Source organism: Panicum hallii, chromosome 3 (genome assembly GCF_002211085.1).
Source record: "Panicum hallii strain FIL2 chromosome 3, PHallii_v3.1, whole genome shotgun sequence".
NCBI classification, from domain to species: Eukaryota; Viridiplantae; Streptophyta; class Magnoliopsida; order Poales; family Poaceae; genus Panicum; species Panicum hallii.
The window spans coordinates 4177118-4188233 of record NC_038044.1 but is presented as its reverse complement, the minus strand read 5'-3'; the positions used below and the strand labels follow the sequence as shown (position 1 = coordinate 4188233).

Genomic DNA, 11116 nt, shown 5'->3' with positions numbered 1-11116 from the left:
TGTGAGTGGAGGGAATGCTTATGCTGTTATGCAGTGCTGCAAAGAAGATTCATGCTCATTGCGGATGGAAGGTTATAAATAATTACAAAATTACTCTTATTAATGATATTATGATCCCTTCGAGTACTATATACCACTAAGTGGTTGTTAATTGTGCACCATAAAAAAAACATCTATTTTTATTCTAATGCTCAAGTTCTTTAATATAAAGTAAGAATACAATAGAATTTATATCAGAACTTCCGAAGAACCTAACTTACAACTACGGTACTCTAGACTGCCGAAAGAGTGTGGCAGGAAGCTCTTCTTGCCGGGAGTAACTCCTACTTTTTATAACCAAAGCTTAAGAGGGGTGTTTACTGTTTAGAAGGAAATTGCAATATGATCTTCATGGGATCTTGTGGGAATGGCGGGGTCGTCATCACCGCAGGGCCGAACACGCAAAGTTAGGGACAGGAACGACATGCGACAGCAAAAGGCAAAGTTAGGGACAGCAAAAGGCAGGGATAGCAATTATTTGCTTACACGTGATGAGGACATAGAACATTACCATGAGCACGCAAAGGGCAGCATGATAAAGTGACAAAGATGCATAGAATGTAGAGCTAAGCCTTTTTATCCTTTTCTTTTCATTTGTGGATTTGAATTTTCTCTTTTGGCAATCTAATTAAGGCTAGTCCTACTTTTCAGTCCGTGCAAATAAGGGGTGTTTGGTTTAAGGGAGGGTGCCATTTTTATCTTTTTGTTTCTTAATTTTTCATTTGGTTTGCAGAAATTTAAATGGGCTGATCCATCACCACATCATCTTTTACAAGCCATCCTACCGACTTATGTTGATATATTGTCCCATCTAGAATGAAGTGGTTTCTCCAACCAAACACTCCCATAAATGTTTGTTTAATTTGATGTTAGAATAGGACTGTACGAAGGCACTCAGATACCAAACCAACACGAGCTTTGTATTAATGAAGTTATTCCGTCCGTCCTGAAATATAAGATTTTTACTTATCCTAAGTTAAAATAGTCTAAGTTTGACCGAATTTACAGAGAAGAGTATTAACATATAATATATTAAATAAGTAAATTATGAAAGTATATTTCATAATGGATTTAGGGCGTGTTTGGGAGTGCTCCGCTCCACCAACTCCACCGTAGAGCAGCTCAAGTAGGAAAAATATGAAGCTGATGAACCTGTTTAGCTGATAATAGAATCCTAGCTCCTATAATCGTAGGATACGGTGGGAACAGCCTGTTTTACCCATGGTGAATCGATGTACGTTGGCTGGAAGGTTTCTTTTTTGCTGCTACAGTACCCGCGGTGCTGATCATCGCTCGGGTACTGTTCAACGTTCTGCACTGGTACCTTTGATCCTTCTTTTTGGATGGTGCTTTTGTAGCACTGCACGAGTAGAACGAGAAGCCGGTGCACGACCATTGCCGCCCTGGCCATCGAGATCCTAGTTGCCAGGCGCGCCGATACCCGTGCCCTGGCTGCCGAGTGCGACGTGGCCGGCAGCCTGGCTGCCGAGCCCCTGATTGCCGGGCGCACCCTGGCTGCCGAGCCCCTGGCTGTCAGGTGTGGTGAGGCCAGTGCCTGATTGGCTGCCGATTGCCTGGAAGCCGGCGCCTGGTGCTCTAGATGCAAGTTATGGGTGAGAAACAGGAAGAGATGCGCACGAAGAAGAAAGTTCGGAGGAGGGGAGGCGTCCGGTCTTTTTTTGCGAAACGTTTTTCCTCTGACAAATGTTAAACGTGGATAATTATCTCACAACTCCGTAAGAAGGTATAAAAATAGAGTTGGAGCACCTCTCGACGAGATCCACAAAATCTATGGAGCTGACCACTAGAATCATGTTTTTTTGAAGCCGAAGTTCGTGTAGCCGGATGTGTTTGGCATCAAGTTTTTGAAGTGGAGCTGAATTTTCTGGAGTGGAACAGCTCTAAATAAATCCTTAATTATTCTTATTTGGTATTCAAAATATTATTATTCTTTTTTATAAATTTAGTCAAATTTAGAACCGTTTGACTTAGAACAAATTAAAATTCCTTATATTTAGAACGGAGCTGAGAGTATGTCACCACAAGTGAGCTTAGTAAAGCCTTGCTTCATGAAGTGTATTCGTCAAGAAACCATGGTCGATAAGATATATAGCAGCGGCCGGAGGCCGGGGAACCTTGTAAACCTGCTTATTACAACAAGGGCTCCTGCCAACTTCTAGTTGTCCACATATATAGTGATCGAGTTTCGATCTGTGACACACAACAAACACACGAGGAGATCGAATAGAAAAATTAATAGAAGAGATGGTTGATCTGGCGGATGCTATGATCTGGTGGGACAAGTGGCAGCTTCGCGTCCTCGTCCTCGGCAGCCTCATCCTCCAGTGGTTCCTCCTGCTGGCTGCCCCCATGCGCAAGTACGTCATCCCCCGGTGCTTCCGGACATGGATCTGGCTGGCCTACATCAGCAGCGACGCCCTGGCCATCTACGCGCTCGCCACGCTCTTCAACCGCCACGCCAGGGCCACCGGCGGCGAGCAGGCGAGCCCCCTGGAGGTCCTGTGGGCGCCCATCCTCCTGATCCACCTCGGCGGCCAGCAGGAGCTGACGGCCTACGAGATCGAGGACAACGAGCTGTGGACGCGGCACACGGTGACCCTGGTGTCCCAGGTCACGGTGGCCGTGTACGCCTTCTACAAGGCGTGGCCCAGGACCAGCGACCGGAGGCTGCTGGCGTCGGCGATCCTGCTCTTCATCACCGGGTTCCTCAGCTTCTGCGAGAAGCCATGGGCCCTCTACAGGGCCAGGATCAACAGGCTGGCCGACGTGTCATCCATGCTAGAAGAGCCAAGCCGGAGCGTAGGCGGCTTCTGCTTCACCGAGCTGAAGAAGCGATGGGCGGCGAAGAGTGATGATGATCGTCAGCTGTCGGAAAGGGACAAGGTCCACATGATACTCTCGGACCTGTCTCTGTACGCCGCCGCGGATGATCTGAAACAAGCCCTGAAGCGTCTAGATCCAGGCGCGGACGTCTCGAGGTGGCTCCGCAAGGCGTTCGGGCTCATCTACACGAGAGCCAACGTGGTGACCACGCCCGCGTACATGGCCTACCACCTGCTGCTGGTCCCTTCCCTGCACGCCACCGCCATCGCGCTCTTCGCCACCATCCCCAACAAGCACGGCCGCTACGACGGCACGGACGTCAAGATGACGTACATCCTGATTTGCCTCACCGCCGCGCTGGACCTGCTGGCGGCGTGCATCCGCGGCCTGCTACATCTGTCCCTGTTGATCGCAGATGTCCCGGCGTTGTGCGAGACGATCCCCGAGTACAACCTCGTGGACTCGGTGCTCCGGAGGATGCGGCCGTGCACCGGGTGCCTCCTCAAGTGCGCCACCCAGGTCGGCTTCAGCGAGGAATATTTTAATTTCAGGCAGCGTCGCGAGCTGTACAGCATGGTGAAGGGGTTCTTAGTCATAGATCTGCTCAAGGTTGAGCAGGTGAAGGGCCTCGATCTTTCCACCTACAGGAGCTTCTCCGGCGAAGCCAGGGCAAACTGGGCTCTAGGTGACGATCTCAGAATGTTTTGCAGCACCAGCATGAAGCGCAGCCTCCGGACATCGTTCGACAAGAGCGTGCTCACCTGGCACATCGCCACAGATCTCTGCTTCCGCATGCTGCCACCGCAAGACGGAGTGCATGCAGATGGAGGTGTGCCAAACGCAAACGGAGTGCATGCAGACCGGCTTCACCAGCAAAGGGGGCCTTACTCTGACAAGGAGCTCCACCTCCGTCGTCAGCTGTGCACGCAGGCGATCTCCAACTACATGGCCCACCTGCTCAACTTCCGCCCCGAGATGCTCATGACCGGCAGCAGGAAGCATCTCTTCACTCGGGCCCAGCGAGACATGGAGCGCATCCTCGATGATGAAGCCGCCAAAGACATCAAGCTCAAGCTCCAAAAAAAGCAACACCTAGATGGCGAAGACCTGATGAAGATCAAGCGCCAGGAGGCGGCGGCCACACCAGCCGCTAATGCTTCAAAACACAGGTACACTAATCTCGTCCATGAGGCTTGCAAGCTCGCAGAGGAGCTGATGCGCATCGAGGAGGAAACCCAGTGGCATTTGATGTACCGCGTGTGGGTGGGCATGCTCTGCTACTCGGCCAGCATGTGCAGGGGCTACCTCCATGCTAAGAGCTTGGGTGAGGGAGGCGAGTTCCTCTCCGTCGTCTGGCTCATCATCTCGCTCAAGGGGGCAAAGACCTTGGCGGACAAGCTTCAGATGCCGGAGACAGAAGAGGGCGACTGGGACTGGAACGATGTACGTGTGCAGGGGCATGCCGGACAAGCTTCAGATGCCGGCGACAGGGACTTGAACGATGTGCATGTGCTGTAATTTGTTCTCTACTTCTCTGGCTTGCTTGCTTGCTCCTCTGATGCCATACCTTGTTTAATTTGTTTGTTTTTTCTCTCCTTCCGCTGGATGCATCCATCAGTCGACCGTCTGCAGCTTGCTTGCCTCTTATAATCTAATAGTACAACCTAACTGTTTGTTTGTGCATGTTTGCAATTGTGGAATCACAATTTTTACAATCACAAGCTGAAACACACGCGGGCTCGTAGTTTTCAATTTGTTTTTCCCCTCAAGGAATATCCCAAATAGACTAGAAAATGCTCTGCCATTTGATATGCTGTTGTGCTGGTGTGCATCAAATGTCGACAACAAGGTTGTCCAGTTTGGTTCCGATTATGGCGATAATCCCACCAAATGTTTCGCTTATTTTCGCTTCCGTGGTAGGCCGTTTCAGAGATTTGAACTACGAGAAGCGAGAAAGATCTTCCCTTCGCTTATAATCTAAGCGTGGCTGAGAGAAGCGGAAACAAACGCTAAAATTGGCAGCAGAAGCTCAGTAAGAACTCGTGATAGATAATCATGCATCTTTTGTTATCGGACCGGGCATGGTACCAGAGGCGCTGCTGGTGGCACATGCCCATATGCATGCTCACACACAGAAACCATGCATATATACACAGTATATTAGATTTATGGTGTAGCTAGCTACACTCATGACGCAGAGAGATCTAAAAGAATGATCTTAGCCTGGCCCTCAAGAAGGCATACGGACTTGAGAACAAGCTCAGGGGCTTATCTATATCTTCTTCGGGGTTCACCTTTTCCAGGCCGCCCCCAGGTGATTTGTCTTCGTGTTCCTTGATGCTTCTCCTGAGCTCTTCCTTGTCAACGCCTACGACGCGGCCCAGAATCTTGTAGCCCTGCTTGAGTAGCAGAAACGTCGGCAGGGCCTCCACTGTCATGCGCTGTGCAAATTGCTGCATCCAAAACAGTCATCAGCCCGGACTGATCAATTGTTCAAATAATGAATTAACTCGCGCGCGTATAGTACCCTGAATTTGGTGATGTCAAGCTCGTAAAAGTCAGCATAGTCTTGCAACTCGTTTGCAAGGCCTATCCCCTTGGGGTTTCCATCTAGCACATTTCTCATGTAGTTGCACGGCTCTGACCACGGCGCCATGAACTCCAGCACCAGCTGAGAATTGAGATGATACAGTGATGAGCAGATGGATCGAGAAGCTAGCCCATGAGCACGTACACATAAATTAAAGCAGAGCTTCATCATCATATATTTTCTTTTCCATCAGAGATTCAGAGCTGAGAGAAGAAACGCACCAACTTGTTGCCACTCTCAGCATTCGTCTTCATGATTTCCTTGAGCTTCGGCCCATCGGCGACGGGCAGCACGGTGATCGCTGGTGCCATCTTTTTCTTTCCTGAGAAGGCCAGGATTAATTCTGTGCTGTTGTATGTTCAATAAATAGGTGAAAAAGAGAGTGCAAAATACAACAAGTCATAAGACAAACAAACAAATACTGCAGAAATTACTAGAAAAGGGGAAAAGCAGTGTGCTTATTACACCTCTCCTTGCTTACGGCACGATGTCAAAAAAATTGGGTGGCTCGATCGCGGATCGTGTAGAAACGGCAGTGCTGCTGGGTCATGGCTTTATAGGCCCGGAAAGAGACAATACTTTGGATGGGGAGGAATATATGCTCGTCAAATTTTCACGTAACAATATCTGACTTCTCCCAGAAGCTAAGGTGAATGATTCCAAGCTTTAAGCTTTGTTTAGTGGTTTTGCTTTGTTAATTAGACTCCATAATGTGCGGCGGGAGTCGTAAAAAAGAAAAAGCGAATCCGTGCATTCCTGATATAGCAGCATCAAGTCTTTTTTTTTTACTGATTTCTAGTATCTAATGTAGCATTCCATGTAGCATCAACGTTGTCGCTCTTGTTTGTAAGTCGTGACCAACACAACAAAAGAAATATATGTATATTGGACTCTCCTTGCTCAATTAAGAACTAAAAGACGTGTCTATATGTGTGTCTAGGTTTACGTTTCTCAGAGAGAGAGAGAGAGAGAGAGAGAGAGAGATTTGTCATGTATACCCTAGGTTCTAAATTTTTCGTTCTCTGTATATGGGGCATTCATTCCCCAAATTCAGTCTTCAGTTTGACCACCACGTCCAGAAAACTTACATATTTATCGTAAAAAATGTGTTTTGGTCATGTTTCTAAATTTGTATGAGTAAATGTTTTCAAAAAAAATGTAATACATACATAAAACATGTACTAAATAAACAACATGTAAAGAATTTAAAGGACCATATATCGATATGGAACAGAAAGAAGATAAGGTGCTCAGCTAGACCACAATCACATGTGCAGATGTGCTCCAAAGGTTCAAGGCATCTTTCCACTTGGTAAGATACGGTTTCGAGCTGTCTAAATTATTCCATCTAACAAAGAATTCTTAGCTGGCCCACATTGTGTGCATGGAAGGCGAGGCATGAACCAAGAAAAGATTGCGACTCCACTCCTTTGGAAAAAAAAAATATTCCAATTCCAAGTTCACTACCCTTTTATGAATATGTAGTTTTCTTTGAGGAATTAAAAAGATACAAAAGGTTAGAAAAAATAATTCAACAAATGTTTTTCCTATGGCCAAAAACCCATTTATTCCAGCTAGAGCCTTCAATCTCCTCATCCCTTCTCCCATATTTTCTCTCTTTTCACTGGCATGTTTCCTTTCTTTCCATTTTGTTCCCTTCGGCCTTTTTAGCATGCACGTGAAATATGCCCAAACAAGCAACCAACCAGGCCTTCATGACCCAAAAAAAGAAAAAAAAAACAGGCCTTCATGTGTTTTACTACTATAATCAACTGGCCTATGCGCATTGGGCCGTTTTCAGTCCAGTCCAGCCTATGCCGCTGAAACAACTAACCCACCACTATCAAAACCAGCCCGACTGCATGCGGTGCCTGTTCATCTCCTTCGTGCCCACGACATCGCTCATTCCTCCATGGCATACATGCGGTTAGCATCTGATTTTATCCTTGAAACCCGGTTTGATAGTAACAAAATTGTTAATTACTTCCACGGTTTCTAACTTAAGCAATCTAGAGTCTGCTTCTTGCTTTGGAAGCAATGTCAGAGTCCCCGTGGCAACTAATATCAATCATAAATAATAACAGGAACATTCAGATAATCTGTTTCACAAAGTCAAACTCTCTAGATGAGGGTGCCGAAATAAAGAGTTTTCTTCGACTAAGGGCGTGTTTTATAAAACTAATTGCAGAAGCCTAGGGCTAATTCGCGAGATGGATCTATTAAACCTAATTAATCTATAATTAGTGCATGTTTACTGTAGCATCACATGAGCTAATTATGGATTAATTAGATTTAATATATTCGCCTCGCGAATTAGTCTAGGAGTTATGCAATTAGTTTTATCATTAATCTATATTTAATACTCCTAATTAGCAACTAAATATAACGGGGCTAAAGTTTAGACCTGCTGCTGGATCCAAACATGGTCTAACTTTGCACCCATGAATGTTGCTCACAAACTGCAGTCACGACAGGTGGTGTGCATCCCCAAAAGCCACGCCGTTCTTCTTCTCCTGACAATTTTCCGTTAAACTGTTAGCTTCAGAGTTTCAGACATGAGATGCAGCAACAAACCACTGAACCAACCACGTGCCTTCCCACCTCAGATCCGAACCAAGAACACCATCAGCGATAGTTTACTGCGATGCTTACCTGTAAAGAATTTGCTTCTAGGCAGCGTGGCACGCAACAACGTAAACCATTGACCTGAACTTCTTCAGATAAGCAAGCTACTCCACGACATCATTCAGCAAGATCACCTGCGAATACCATCCAGTCCAAATCAACGCCCCAATCAATGAGCCATGAGCTCCATCGCCGTCGCGTCCACACTGCTGCTGATCACTGTCGGCTTGCTCCACGCATCGCCACCCGCCGGAGCCGCTCGCGGCAGCCTCACCCGGGGCGCCGCCATCGCCGTTGAGGACCACGCCACTGACTTCCTGGTGTCCCCGGATGGCACGTTCGCCTGCGGGTTCTACAACGTGTCCCCCACCGTCTTCACCGTCTCCGTCTGGTTCGCGCGCGCCACCGGCCGCACCGTGGTCTGGACCGCCGCGCCCGCGCGCCCCGTGCACAGCAGGGGCGCCCGCCTCGCCCTTGACCGCCGCGGTGGCGTGCTCGTCCTCACGGACTACGACGGCGCCGTGGTGTGGAACTCCACCAGCGGCGGCGCCCAGACGGCGTCGCGCGCCCGGCTCCACGACACGGGCAACTTGGTGCTCGAGGACGCCGGCGGCAACACGCTGTGGCAGAGCTTCGACAGCCCCACAGACACGCTGCTCCCGGCGCAGCGGTTCACGGCGGCGAGGCACCTGGTGTCGCGCGGCGGCAGGGGCAGGCTGCTCGCCGCCGGCTACTACAGCCTGGGATTCAGCGACTACGCCATGCTCTCCCTCTTCTACGACAACCACAACTTCTCCAGCATCTACTGGCCCAACCCCTACAACAACTACGTCGCCAACAAGCGCAAGATCTACAACTTCACCCGCGAGGCCGCGCTCGACGCCATCGGCCAGTTCCTCTCCAGCGACGACGCCGGCTTCGTCGCCGCCGACCTCAGCGCCGGCGTCAGGAGGCGCCTGACGCTGGACGCCGACGGCGACCTCAGGCTGTACAGCCTTGACGCGGCGACGGGGGCGTGGACGGTGGCGTGGATGGCGTTCGGCAACCCCTGCATCATCCACGGCGTCTGCGGCGCCAACTCGGTGTGCCTCTACGCGCCCGCGCCGGCGTGCGTCTGCGCGCCGGGACACGAGCGCGCCGACCCCGGCGACTGGACCAAGGGATGCCGGCCGGTGTTCCGCCACGACTGCTCGCGGCCGACGAAGCTGGTGGCGCTGCCGCATACGGACTTCTGGGGCTACGACCTCAACGACGGCGAGATCATTCCGTTCGATGAGTGCGCGCAGAGGTGCCTGGGCACCTGCGCGTGCGTGGCGTTCCAGCACAAGCAGAACATGGAGTGCTACCTCAAGAGCGTCCTCTTCAACGGCAGGACGTTCCCGGGTTTGCCGGGGACCGTGTACATCAAGGTTCCAGCCGACTTTGACATGCCAGAGTTCCAAGTGCATCAATGGCGGGGGCACGGTGGCGCCCTTGCCATCGATGAAGACATCCCCCGGTGCGACACCGGCAATGGCAGTGCAGAGGTTCTCCTTCATGTCTCCACCAATAATGGCGCGAGAGACGTGGGGAAGCCAGTGTGGCCGTACTTGTACGGATTTCTTTCGGCCATACTCGTCGTCGAGGCGGTCATCATCGGGTTCGGCTGCTGGCTCTTCTCCAGCAGGGGACTCTTCAGGCCATCAAGGGTGTGGGCAGTTGAGGAAGGTTACAAGCTGATCACCAACAACTTCCAGAGGTACACCTACTCGGAGATCAAGAGAGCCACCGGCAACTTTACCGACGTGATCGGCAGCGGCGGCTCCGGCGTCGTGTACAAGGGAATTTTGGAGGACGACAGGGTAGTGGCCGTCAAGGTGCTCAAGAACGTGAGCCAGAGTGAGCAAGAGTTCCAGTCCGAGCTGAGTGTGATAGGAAGGATCTACCACATGAACTTGGTCAGGATGTGGGGGTGCTGCTCTGAGGGAAAACACAGGATTCTGGTCTCTGAACACATTGAAAATGGGTCACTTGCAGATATGCTATTTGACAGGGAGGCATCAGATACTGTTCTTGATTGGAATCAACGTTTTCAGATCGCTTTAGGCGTTGCGAAAGGATTGGCGTACCTTCACAGTGAGTGCTTGGAATGGATCATCCACTGTGACATGAAGCCTGAGAACATACTTCTGGACAAGGATTTGGAGCCTAAGATAACCGATTTCGGGTTGGCGAAACTGCTAAACCGAGACGGTTCCGATGCGAATCTGTCCCGGATCAGGGGAACCAGGGGGTACATGGCCCCAGAGTGGGTGTCCAGCTTACCGATCACGGAAAAGGTTGATGTGTATAGCTATGGAGTGGTGCTGCTTGAGCTAGTGAAGGGGGTTAGGATTTCAGAATGGATGATCCATGGGGTTAAGTTTGCTGACATGGTTACTAGGATGGTTGTGAAGGCAGTCCATGAGAAGATGGAAACCGGTGATCAGGAAAGATGGGTGAAGGATCTTATCGATCATCGACTGAATGGTGAGTTCGATCATGTGCAAGCGAAGGCGATGCTTAAGATCGCCATTTCATGCCTGGAGGAAGATAGAGGCAAGCGGCCCAACATGAGCACTGCTCTGCAGGCACTCATGTCAGTTGAAGATGAAGCAAGAGAAGACATGTGATTGTTTTTGCTGCCGGTCCATGTTTCGTTGAACTGAAATCTTTAAAATCAATACAGTACTCTGATGTCAGCCCTCTTGCCAACCGATCGTTTTAATTAGGTTACTAATTTTCTCTGGGTGGCTGACATAACATTGTGTTGAACTACAAGGTTTAAAATGAATGCTTCTATTGCTGTTCGCCAAGGTTTCCCTCTTTTTTTTTCCTTTAGCACTGCAATGACAACTTGCCGTTTACGACTAAAGGGAAAAGATTATTCTCACGATTCATGAGTCAATGCTTAAACAAAATTACCACTTGCAACCTAAGAAATCACACTTGGTTACTCGGGTCGCTCAAAAGGGTTAAGAGTGCGCACGCAGAGACCTC

At 49.7% G+C, this 11116-nt stretch overlaps 3 protein-coding genes across 4 annotated transcripts; 2 read left to right on the top strand and 1 right to left on the bottom strand.

Moving 5' to 3' along the window:
• Positions 1–2256: 2256 nt before the first annotated feature.
• Positions 2257–4566, top strand: LOC112886399 (the record flags this gene model as incomplete). Its single annotated transcript, XM_025952297.1, has 1 exon — positions 2257–4566. A coding segment is annotated over one exon (2145 nt), but the record flags the coding sequence as incomplete, so codon positions are not given.
• Positions 4567–4926: 360 nt separating this feature from the next.
• On the bottom strand, positions 4927–6026 carry LOC112886083 (thioredoxin H-type 2-like). 2 transcript variants are annotated; one of them, XM_025951861.1, is made up of 4 exons: positions 5941–6026; positions 5695–5795; positions 5411–5554; positions 4927–5336 (listed from the first exon to the last, which is right to left on the bottom strand). In XM_025951861.1, exons 2-4 carry the CDS (start codon positions 5782–5784, stop codon positions 5088–5090), a joined length of 483 nt encoding a protein of 160 aa, XP_025807646.1. In that variant the 5' UTR covers positions 5785–5795; positions 5941–6026; the 3' UTR covers positions 4927–5087. The 2 variants fall into 2 exon arrangements, with proteins under 2 accessions (XP_025807646.1, XP_025807647.1); XM_025951862.1 differs by having other exon boundaries at positions 5908–5982.
• A 2251-nt stretch (positions 6027–8277) lies between these two features.
• LOC112884532 (putative receptor protein kinase ZmPK1) lies at positions 8278–10862 on the top strand. Its single transcript, XM_025949934.1, has one exon. It carries the CDS (start codon positions 8278–8280, stop codon positions 10747–10749), a length of 2472 nt encoding a protein of 823 aa, XP_025805719.1. The 3' UTR covers positions 10750–10862.
• Positions 10863–11116: the final 254 nt, after the last annotated feature.

Coding starts and splice junctions, on each gene's coding strand:
- LOC112886083 (XM_025951861.1), bottom strand. CDS start 5,784: ATGGCACCAGCGATCACCGTGCTGCCCGTCGCCGATGGGCCGAAGCTC. Junction 5,555..5,694: donor CTGAGAGTGGCAACAAGTTG/GTGCGTTTCTTC, acceptor CTCAATTCTCAG/CTGGTGCTGGAGTTCATGGC. Junction 5,337..5,410: donor TTGACATCACCAAATTCAGG/GTACTATACGCG, acceptor TTTTGGATGCAG/CAATTTGCACAGCGCATGAC.
- LOC112884532 (XM_025949934.1), top strand. CDS start 8,278: ATGAGCTCCATCGCCGTCGCGTCCACACTGCTGCTGATCACTGTCGGC.